This window comes from Papilio polytes, unplaced genomic scaffold (genome assembly GCF_000836215.1).
Source record: "Papilio polytes unplaced genomic scaffold, Ppol_1.0 DF824191.1, whole genome shotgun sequence".
NCBI classification, from domain to species: Eukaryota; Metazoa; Arthropoda; class Insecta; order Lepidoptera; family Papilionidae; genus Papilio; species Papilio polytes.
The window spans coordinates 2,127,232-2,138,826 of record NW_013525013.1 but is presented as its reverse complement, the minus strand read 5'-3'; the positions used below and the strand labels follow the sequence as shown (position 1 = coordinate 2,138,826).

The 11,595-nt window shown below is 35.0% G+C and overlaps 3 protein-coding genes across 3 annotated transcripts in view; 2 read left to right on the top strand and 1 right to left on the bottom strand.

Annotated features, from left to right (window-relative positions):
* Positions 1-1,636, top strand: part of LOC106110890 — a 44,406-nt gene extending 42,770 nt beyond the window's left edge. Inside the window, exons 7-8 of the mRNA XM_013292839.1 lie at positions 1-55; positions 688-1,636. The exon at positions 1-55 is cut by the window's left edge and continues 102 nt beyond it. Coding sequence (XP_013148293.1) covers positions 1-55; positions 688-1,156 — 524 coding nt within the window. The 3' untranslated portion in view covers positions 1,157-1,636. The remainder of the gene's footprint in view (positions 56-687) is intronic.
* A 1,171-nt stretch (positions 1,637-2,807) lies between these two features.
* Positions 2,808-4,160, bottom strand: LOC106110758 (NADH dehydrogenase [ubiquinone] 1 beta subcomplex subunit 5, mitochondrial). The gene is made up of 3 exons (XM_013292657.1): positions 3,951-4,160; positions 3,621-3,831; positions 2,808-3,179 (listed from the first exon to the last, which is right to left on the bottom strand). The coding sequence occupies exons 1-3, from the start codon at positions 4,100-4,102 to the stop codon at positions 2,973-2,975; spliced, it is 570 nt and encodes a 189-aa protein (XP_013148111.1). The 5' UTR covers positions 4,103-4,160; the 3' UTR covers positions 2,808-2,972.
* Positions 4,161-4,466: 306 nt separating this feature from the next.
* LOC106110903 (brefeldin A-inhibited guanine nucleotide-exchange protein 3) overlaps positions 4,467-11,595 on the top strand; it is a 14,688-nt gene continuing 7,559 nt past the window's right edge. The window contains 13 exon segments of the mRNA XM_013292853.1: positions 4,467-4,634; positions 4,999-5,165; positions 6,286-6,419; positions 6,797-6,916; positions 7,002-7,179; positions 7,547-7,676; positions 7,894-8,073; positions 8,297-8,395; positions 8,986-9,213; positions 9,759-9,995; positions 10,080-10,132; positions 10,463-10,622; positions 10,778-10,909. Of these exon segments, the coding sequence (XP_013148307.1) occupies positions 5,081-5,165; positions 6,286-6,419; positions 6,797-6,916; positions 7,002-7,179; positions 7,547-7,676; positions 7,894-8,073; positions 8,297-8,395; positions 8,986-9,213; positions 9,759-9,995; positions 10,080-10,132; positions 10,463-10,622; positions 10,778-10,909 (1,736 nt within the window). The 5' untranslated portion in view covers positions 4,467-4,634; positions 4,999-5,080.

Here is an 11,595-nt window from a genome sequence, read left to right as displayed (position 1 = left end):
TTCGTGAGGGACGACGCGAGACCGCCGTTGCCTCGTGCGCCTCTACTAGAATAAGGTTTGATATTTGCATTTCATTCACCTAGATTTCAATCCTGAATCTACGTAGAGTCCAAATATTTATAGATGTACTGTTGAAATTACACTGAGATTGTTTCCCATCCAGAAGACTAACACAAACTTGATCACTAGATCTTTTATAAAACGGGTAATAAGGTTAATCGATCGCCTAACTTTTACGAGCAATTACCGACTCAAGTCATCTTCTGGCACTATAAACTCTCACATTTCTCCTGAGGCTAGAAGTAACAGAAGTTAATGAATATTTGATGCGAGAAACTTGAAGGTATCACGTTTTTCGCAGTCTTTCACTGGAGCGAGAGTCAAGTTAATGTACGTATTTAGTTTGCTCTAGTGAACTGATGTAAATACGATACTTTACAATAGAATGTATATTGATTTTGTTTAATAAAAATTCCGTTTTAAAATCGTAGTTTTAGATTTATATCGATAATACTAACTGAACTCCCGCCTATATACGTCCCAAAGATGCCAATATAAATATGCATGGTATTTTAAAAATGTATGTAAATGTTAAAAATGATGTTTTAATACTATAGATAAATTTGGGCTTAGTAAAAACATTAGCATGGATAAGAGTAATTAATATCATTCTCGTTTCAATTGCAGATGTGCCCAGAAAATAGTAACGCAATTAGAAACCTCTCCGCAGAAAGACAACCAACACTTCTTCCGACCTTTTAAGACTTCGACTAAAGACGACACCCCTAGATCTAGAGACCAAAGCAAAGAGACTGATAAGAAAAAAGAAAACCCCAAAGTTAAACCAAAAAAGGAAGAAAAGAAAAAGAAAGAAGAAGAGAATCCGAAACCAGGAGACAAAAGCAAGAAAGACGAAAGCAGCGATAACAAGAAGAATGAAGTAGCAGAGAGAAAGAAAGAGGAAAAATTACGGCTTAAAGCTGAGAAGGAAGCGAAGAAAGAAGCTAAACATCAAGCTAAAGAAGAAGAAAGACAAGCGAAGCTTCTAGCTAAGGAAGAAGAAAGACAAGCTAAACTATTAGCAAAGGAAGAGAAGAAGAAGGCAAAGAAAGAAGCTAAGTTAGCGGCACAAGCTGAAAAGGAGAAGGCGAAATGAAGATGTGGTTTTAACATTTACAGTAGAAAATCGTAGCCGTCTTTAGGTTTTAGATTTGAAATCGTTATTAGTCATGAACTAGACTACTAAGACTTTTCCAAAGGCCATAAATTACAAAGGATTGTGTTAGCAGTGTTATTGATTCTTTTTAAATTGTAAACAGAACATTAGTCAATTTAATTAAAATATGATTTTTTTGTTATGAATTTAGCTGGTTTGCCATATTTACTTCTTCGAATTATCTATTTAGAGCGTTGTACATAGTTTTAAATACAAAGTTAGTATGAAAAGCAATCTTAAATAGGAATAGTTGACATAGTTGGAAACACAAACTGCGAAGACTGAATGAACGGGATATTGAAGTCATATCTTTATGTAATTTACTTATGTAATATTGTTAAGAATATTAATTTCTGTATTCCTTATATATCATTTATTCTTCTGGATACTTGATTAAAGCTGCCAGAATTTAAAAATTGACTGGATAAAAAATAAAATTCTTATAATATTTTATATTAAATTAAATTTTAGTTATTAATTTTATTTTATAAGTTTACTTATCAAGAGAATGATTAAACTAATAAGGAAGCAGTTGAGATAAAACGTTTTATATTAAATAATAGATTTCTTTCACACAAATTAATTTAAGTATTAGTGCATGCTACTGTTCAAATATTTCAAATAAATCATTTAAGTTAGCTGTTCATACATCTAAATAATATATCCCATTTAATAGAAAACCTATGATTCCCAACATGGTCCAGATGGAACCCATGGGGTCCAACAGTGACCCTGCAAAGGGACACAATGGATACAATTTAGGCGTTACAAATTTAAGGAATGTTTTATTTAGTAATGGGTTCAGCGGATCCATTATAATTTTATATTGGGTTGAGAAAAAAGTTTGGGAACCTCTGACTAAACCATTATTCGGTATGCATTTAGAAATCTAGTGGCATTATTGAAAAAGGTCGGAATGTAGAGTCATATCAATTTGCATTACTACTAGATAAGTGTTGACATTTTGTAAGATTTCCAAACGGAAATTATTGTCAATCGTTAGTATTTCCTGTAAATTAAATAACAATGTTACCATAAACCTGTGTTTTCTTTTAAACATAATCTTTTAAAAAATGCTTTTTTTTGATAAATTTATTGGTCTACTGAACTGAATTCGATCTGCAAGTAACAAAAAAAAACTAAAAGCCTTGAAAAATAAAACTAACTATCGACATGATAGACGAAATATTAAACAAATTGAATATAGTAAATAAAACAAACTCTCTTTCTAGAAACAACTCTCTCTCTTTTGATAGAAACAACTATTCAAATTGGGTAATTGGATGCTTATTAGAATAATTATATAACTGCTATTACCATTTATGAATATTTATAAAATGTGACTTAGAAAACTGCTGGCAAATTGTCTTTTTTTATATAATATAAGGTGGCAAACGAGCAAGCGGCCGCCTGAATCCACCGAAATGGAAATCAACCGCTGCCCATAAACATCCGCCATTGCAGATGCGTTGCCTACCCTTTATTGACGAAGGAGTTGCATATAAAGAGGACATTTCCCCTTCATATGCCTCTAGAACTCAGTGAACACTTGCTAATTACTTTTTTAACAAATTGTCAAAATGATAAAAAGTTAAACATAATCATTTATTTTCGGTTTTATATTCACAACAAACACGAACTAAGGTATTCGGAATAAATATAATTAAACAATAAAACTTTTATTTATCTACAAGAGCACATTGCAAGGATACACTTGATCACTAAATACATCTACACCTGGTTCAAGCTCCTAGTCTTAATCTTTAACGTCGTCACCAAGACGGTTGTAGATTTCATCACCAACTTGTTTGTTTATACGTAAGTATTTGTTGACCATCGGTCTGTAATAGTACGCTTGATAATCCTGACGTTCAGACATTTTCTTAATTATTTCCTTTTCCAAAGCACGGAGTTTCATCTTTTGATGCTCTTCATCAATGAAGTGCATGAATTTTTCATACTCCTGTAAATTGTGTGCATTGTTTTGATAAATAAGCATTTTTAATTAAAGAATCTTGGAATAGAAATCTAAACTAGTTAAGAGTATGTGTTTTTGACTGACTTCCCAGAAGAAGGAGGTACTCAATTTGTCTTTATGGTTTTTTTTTGTAATAACAATATTTACTGAACAGGTTAAAACATATTGTTCCTGTAATTGTAGCAATAGTGGGTTCCCTATAAATGGGTGAGGTGCTGAGTAAATAAGCCACTTTACCTTTTGCCCTCTCATACTCCATATCTCCTTTTAAAGCATTTTTAACACAGGCTTTAAGAACTGAATAGTTAAAAGACTATTTTCAAATAGACAGGAAATAAGATTATAGACGAAACATTTGATGGAAGAGTTTTAAAACATACTCCACCTGATTTACTACAAAAGAAGTAATATCTTATTAACAATTACCTGCTGTGGATCAGTGTGGATATAGCGAGCAATAAACCTCGTAATTGGGTGACGATGATACTCCCAATATTTTGGAGTGTAATCCTTAGGAATAGGTTCCAGTTGGGCCGGGCCAATAAAAACATTAGTGTAAAAAATTATGGCAGTCACGGGAATTAAGCCGATCATCGTATAGTAATGGAACATGTCCTTGAATTTGTGCCATTGCCACCTGTAAAAGTATTTTAAAGTCGAAAGAAACAGGTACGTTACCAAATTAAAAAGCAAAATAATATTTCTTTAGTAAAAATTGGTTAGGTAATCATTGCGTCTAGGTCTGAAATGACATACCTTGATGGTTGTAGTGCCATAACCTTATGGCCATGGTCACCGTTAAATATTTTGCTGGTAGAAAAATTCACATTTTGTCCTTTAAATGTGTTTGACTTGTTTCTAAATAAATTGATGCCAAAAGATCGACCTAAACCACTCCAAGAAACCATTTTTCTATTATGGTTAAAAGGATGACAAATGGTTGATGGTTTCTGTCAGTCGAAAAGTCGAATGACCAAAGACTATAAAGCGACGTTAGTAGATCGCAATATCGATTTATTAAACATCGATTTTATTTGCATTATTGTTTTAATCCAAGTTTTAATTATTAATTGCTAAAAAGTTTTTTTAATCATCTTTTTCTATAAAGGGACCATTACTCGTAAAAAGGTTAAGATTTAGCACAACAATTTAATAGAAGAACCGTTTATTTACACAGTAAAATCGATTTACAAATGACATTAAAATATTAAAATTCAACGCCTGTGGAATAAGTAATGAACGAATTCCAAACTTCATTTTATCAACATTTTAATGAATTTGATGAAGTAAAAATGTCAAAAATTAACAGAAAACATCTAATAAAATGGCAATGAAATTAAATCAGATTCATAATACGATGCAAAAAATTTCTTAGCGATAATGTGGTATCGAAAACAATTTATGTACAGTTCAAGTGGATAAGATGATTTTGATGTGCTAGTAATTACCATTATTCAATATTTAGTAAGCTTTAGTTAGTTTCATTTAGTTATAAAAATAATTTATAGCTTATATATTTTATAGGGCAATTTTTTTAAATTTGTATACCAGTAACGAAGTTGTTTTAGTAAACTACATAATTTCGGCATTATTGTGTATTAACTACCTGTTGATATTAAAGAAATCTCGTAGACAACTAGTATGGAATACGAGTATTGATTTTCCCACTGAGCATGCTCAGTGCTCACAACTGCGTACTGTAGAAGCTAGCTACTGATAAGTGTTTCAAACACCCACTCGCATAGAAGCGTCGATTGGTATATCCGACGAAGTTTCCTATTTACTGTTAAAAAATCACTTTTAGGTTTCACCCTCTTTAATTATTGCACAAATTACTTTCCGTTAAACTAACGCGCCGTTCAATATGTTTTGTTTGTACGATTGATATGGAGGAACTGTTACAAGAGATATTCAAAGAAGCTACTGGACCAAAGTTAATAGCACTCAAGAAATCATGTCAGGAAGCACTGGGTATGTATTGATAGAATATAGATGTATAATAAAAGCTTATTAATACAATAGACAATGATGAATGAAGGCAATGGAAAATTTTTGAACGAATAATTATTTACGCCTACACAACATACATTTAATGATAACACTGTAAACTTTGTGTATGCGTTCATTTAATTTTGTTCTGAAAAACCAAATAATCGGTAAAGAGTTCTATGAATCGATTATATTCTTACTGCCACACCACAGAAATTGCAATACTTTCAATTGTTTTTTTGCAATGTTACTAACTAATTCAGTTATTTGTCTTAATATGTTATCGTTCAACATTGCAATTTTTCCGAAATTTTAATTTCTGTGGTTGGTGTGTGCAACGTGACGTCATTGAAGTAACTGACAATCGTAGTTATTGATCGTTAAAGTGCTTACTCTCCTGGGCTACAATACCGTTCGCGATACAGGGACTGACTCAAACAGTAGGTACGTTATTATTTCTCAACTTAACAAATAAATGTTTTGGTAAAAAAATGTCCGAAGACAAAAATATTCATGTATCTTTGCAATTTTGTACCGCTACCTACCGCTGCACCTACGCTTAAAAATTTTAATATTTATTTTGCACTTATATCGAAGTTTAACTGTAAAAGTCGATGAAACGGATAACAATAGTCGATCTAAAGTGAACTGTATATAAGCATTAGTTTTGTTTAAAAATGTGCAATGCAAACTGCAACGCACATCTGCATTGTTTCGCGGCGTCACCTTGACATTATCGATGTTGTTTAGGGGTAACCTCTTACTATGGAACTCTCCTAACTATTCTATTTGTATTGTTTTAGCTTTGTATTAGCCTTACTTTAACTTTATAGATTATCTAAGATTCGAAACTGTGCGCTGTTTTTTTTTACTAACCGAACACTTTGGTAATCGCGAAGCAAATATACCTTACATTTGTGGAAATGTTTTGTAAATACCAAGACTTTTTTATATACCGTTGGACGTAAACAACTATAAATATAGACAATTACGTCCTGTCGTAGTATCATAGGGTCGGCAGTTTTTTCGTGTGGATAATCATTGTGTTGAATTTTTCTATTAATACATTATTTATAGTTTGTTTTGTATGTTTGTTTGTTAGAAGTACTTTGTATCCAAGAAAGCAGCGGGCGGAGGGCGTCGCACGAGGTGCGGCGCGTCTGCCTCCTGCCCCTGCGGCTGGCGCTCGAGACCAAACGCCCCCGCCTCGTCGCCTACGCGCTCCAGGGCTTTCATGTAACTACAGCTCACTTTATACGAGGAAACATTCCCATAATTAGCAATTCGTTGCATGTAATTTAATGTTAAGAAGACATAAAACTTAATGGTTAATAAAAAATCTATTCATTAACGTCTTTTCAATGCGAACTTTTAGTTAAAATTGCTATGTTGTACTCTTGTACTCTACACAAGTCAAACTGTATGACGTCATTCCATGTTTTTTTCTGGAATTTTCTACTGCGTCACATCGACTTTATTCGTAGTCGTGACGCATTGTTTTCACTTAATGTGCTTTCTTTTGTAGCTTTTTATATAACTAGGTAGAATAAGAAGTAAAAATATAATATAGTAATTATAATAACTAGGTGAATACTTAGTGATTTTGTTTTCAGAAAATACTTCGCGACGATCGTTTTCACCGAGGTATCGAACCCGAAGACGATTCACTATGGATGCCCTCGCAGCTTCTGTGCGCTACATCTTCGGTTATGTACCACTCACCAGATACTCAGGTAAGTGCAACATTTATTTCATGGTCTTCTAAGACTGCTGCAACTGCAGAATACCATAGAGCAGTTTGTTTTTGTTTGTGTGTAGGTGCAGATATTTCGTATGTATCTTTCGTTGGCACTGTCCCCGCGGCGCACTCTGAACGGGCGGCTGTGCGTGTGGGCGTGCGGCCGCTGCGGGGAGGCGGCCGGCGCTGCGCCGCAGGTCGCCGCCGCGGCTCGAGCGGCCGCCGCACAGGCCCTGCGCGCGTATTGCATGCAACTTGGTAAAACTATCTTTTTACTTTTTTATATCCTCTCCTGTTTTTTACATGTTAAGGCTGTGAATATTGTATGGAACTTTGTATTCGTCTGTTCTGTTTTCTATACTATTTACCTATTAAAAAGAGAAAATAGATTTCTGTATGTATTGTAATAACTCAAAAACCAAAGGTCCAATTTAGAAAATTCTTTCACTGTTAAAAAGCTATGTTAACGTTGAGTAACATTTTTAAAGTTCCACGCGGACGAAGTCGCGAGCAACAGCTAGTCGTATATTAAAAAAACTGGTATATTGTCACACCAAATTAGTGTGTAAAATGCAGATACAGATTCATAAACAGCCTCAAAAGTTTTGTTACTTTATGTGAACAGATGAAGAATGCCAAGAGTTGCTCTCCGAAGGTTCTCCAGTTGGCCGGAATCATATCGTGGCAGTAGGCTGCTATAGTGAAGTGATTCCTGTCATACAATATCTATGCAGTCGTCTGTCGGAGACACAAATGTAAGTTTTTGGAGTTTGCACAATTTGCATCCAGTTACTGCCCTAGAGTGAAATACGTGAATTCGATAGTAGAAACAGAAGTACTCATATTGTTTCTTCTAGTCACACTATTTAAATTTACGTGTGACATTATAAAAACGAATTGAAGACTTAACTCACATATAGTTCCGATGGTCCCGGAGGTCCGAAATTATTTGTTTTATTAAATTTCTTCTAGGATCCCAAAGCAGAATCCATTAGCGCTGTTCTTCCTGGACTGTCTGCTGACCCTGATGTCCTGCCTGTCGGAGCGCGTCAGCGGCAACTCGCACTTCACCGCCTTCCTCTGGCAGAAGTTCTGCCCCTCTCTCATCTCATTCCTCGGAACGCCCAGAGTCGATAAGAATATAAAAGCTCGGTAAGACTACGATTTCTGTAAATTTAATATCAACAATTAATTGCTATTTCAATTCGAAAAAAAAGTCTTTTACAGTAATTATTTCTTATTTATTTACTTTGTTTTTTTTTTTTTAATTCCTAATTTTGTTGTAGTGTTGTTAAGATTGTTTTCTTTTTATTAATTACTTTTAAACATGGTAGTTTTTTTACTTTAAACTAATTTAATATTTTAATCATGTTAGGGAGCATGATGGCCACTTAGTTGATGATTCAGGAAGAGGTTCCGGCGCCTTGGTCTGCGCGCCCAGCTTCAACAGCAAGCAAGCTAAAGCTATATACAGGTATACATTTATAACATCTTTTAAATTAATATATTTATTCTTTGTCTTCTAATAACCAAGTTTATTACAGCCAGAGATTACAAATATATATAGAGGAAGCATTATTGACACTTCACTTAGACATTTTTCACATGATTCACCAGCGCTATCTATTAATAGGTCCTCAAAATCAGATGTCTTCGTTGTATTGAAATTAATTGGCAAAAGGTGTAATTAAAATAATATTCGAGTGCTTATGTGTTATTTTGACACACTGTTTAGTTTATTTCATAACAAACTAGCTGTTGCTCGCGTTTTCGCTCGCGTTTAATTAAAAAATAACAAGAAAAAGCCTATTTTACTTACTGATTACGAAGTTTTATAATGGTTATTTCAATACGTACAAAAATACAAATCTTTCCTCTTTATAACATTAGTGTAATAGATGGAGGTTTTAGTAATTTTGTAAAATATTTTATAACATGTCAATTCAAGGACATGTGGTACCAATAAACTTGACAACTGACATAGTACCATTCAAAGAAGTTACCGGTGAAAAAAAATGTTCCCTATGTCTAGTCTATACATTTCTTAAACGTCTTTGATTACAGCATAGCAAACCAATTAGTTCGTTTAGTGGGATCTATTAGTACGTTACGTCCGGTACTGGAGGCACTGTACCATCGCATGCTGCTGTACCCGCCGGTACCGCACCGCGTGGAGCCGCTCCGCAGCGCGAGGGAACTGCTGCAAAACCCCAAACGACTCGCACACCTCGTACTCATGAGGAAACCTGATCATCCAGAACGATATAGCGATGATATGGCTATTGTCCGATTGTAAGTTTCATCATCATCACCAGCTTTAGGTAGGCTAGGGCTAGGAGACTCTTAAGTTAGGGTGACTAGGTATAGTCAACCACGCTGGCCTACTACGGATTGTATCCACGATGTTTTCCTTCACCGTAAGAACATCGGTTAAATTATGAACATATTCAATTCCAAACCACATTGCTACATGGCGGGATTTGTACCCATGACCAGTAGATTACAAGTAAAGTGCTTAAACCCCTTTACTAGTGATTAAATATGTTACTTGGTCGTTTACTAACCTCTTTTTAGGCAATTTGGCTTCCCTAAGTATACTAAACTGTGGTTATATTTGGTAACTGGTAACTGACACGGCATGTTGATTTTTACTAGCTTTTCTCCGCGACTCCGTCCCTGTAGAATTAAAAAAAAAACAAGAATAGTAGCCTATGTTTTCGTCCAGACTATCCTCTTCATTTATGCCAACATCGTGATCTGTTCCGCCATTTTTGCTACAAACATCCATCCATTCATCTAAAGTTTTGCATTTATAATATATTAATATTCTTTTTCAGAATAATGGATGGGATAGAAGACTGTGGTCGCAGTGGTAATCCAGAAGTAGTGGCGGCTGCGGTAGAATGCGTGGTCTCATTGCTAGATGCTCTCGAGAAGCTGTGCTCTGGCGCCAACGAGTACATAACATCAGATGTGGCGACGCTGTTATTGGAGCAATGGCCCAAACTGCAAGATGCAGACTACACTGGGCCATTGACTTATCAGACTTTAGCTAGACTGCCTAGCCCTTATCGGTAAGTGAATGAGTGATTTTAAATCTAGACATAGACGTATCAACGCGTGAGATCAAATTAATTATTTTACATTTTCTGTTTCAGGGATGTTGTTGCAGTATTGCAAAGTAATGAAGAAACGCAACATGATTCTTCAGGTGACATGATTTTTTTTGAAAAATCTTTACTTTCTATAGATGAATTATATGAAATTGTATAAGAATGCTAATATAGCTGACGACCAATAAAAATACTGATAGATAAAATTAAAACCTTACTTCTTTTTAATATTATAAATGCAAAATATTGGATTAATGCATTGTTTGAGTTTATAGCCTAAATGTCTGAACGAATCTTGATGAGATTTGGCTTAATATAGAGGACAGTCTGAAAGAACACGTATGCTACTTGTTATTGTATTATTTTTATTCCACGCGGATATAGTCGGAAAAACTATATGAAATAAAAAGCAATGTCTTTACGTATAGATACATCTGGACCGGAGAATATAAGTTCAGACGAGGGCGAGGCGGACTCTGACGCCGACAACGTGTTCCTGCCGACGCGCGCCAGCCGGCCCTCGCCCTCCAACAACAGCGACCCCTTCACCGACACTAAAGCAGTGCCTAAGACATTGAACCTCGGCAGGTTAGGGGAAATTCAATTATCCATACTTTTTGATCCATCCATCTTTCCAGGTGTTACTGTCTGTTGTTCTTTTCGCGTTCTGTTCGTTCTCGTTTATCCTCTCGTTTGAATCAATAGGTCTTCTGATTGATCCATTTTTGCGTTTTTACTTCCAGATGCACAATAACTGAATGTAACGTGGACCTGGAGAGACACAACGCAAGGCAGTTTGTCAAGACCTTACAGAACTCTCTATTGCCCAAGATTATTAATTTGAGGACCTGTATAGAGGTAAGCCAGAAGTTGACGCTAGATATTGTTGAATATGTAGCTAGTATGTAAAGAAATTATAACTCTTGGATATCATAAATCGACTTACAGCCACTAGAAGTTGATGTAAAAGTACTAAAGCGGTTACGAATATTTAGTAAGTTAAGTTAATTTTTGAAGGAAATCTTAATTTTTGGATATCATCGACTTCTACCTTACATTCTTATAAATTATCTATCTGTCTTATTTACCCACGAGCTGTTTCCATGCGGTTTCAACCGCGTGAAATTATAAAAAAGCTTTATCATATTGTTCATGTTTGTGAAAATTTTAATTCCGAATTTCAAAATTCAAATGCACAAATAACAACAAAGACCTTTGACATTGGATAACAATTATCATTACCATGGCAACCTTGGTCCTTTGATGTCAGCTTGTAATTTTTGTTCCTTACCCGCATGACGGTTTTTTCCAAATTATTTACTCTCAAGTTGAATAGCATAAAAAGATATACCCTAAAGCGTGTCGTAATTGTAGGGCTTTTTATTGAAAAAAAAATATTCAAAATACACTGCGATTGCTGACATCCTACATAACTATCCATCCAACCATCCTCACCATCTCGATGGCAGATGGCATTCCACAACCGTGCGGTTTTCGCGGAACTTCCTGCCCCGCACAGCCGCGTTGTGGAACGGTCTGTCCTCGGCGGTATTTCCAAACC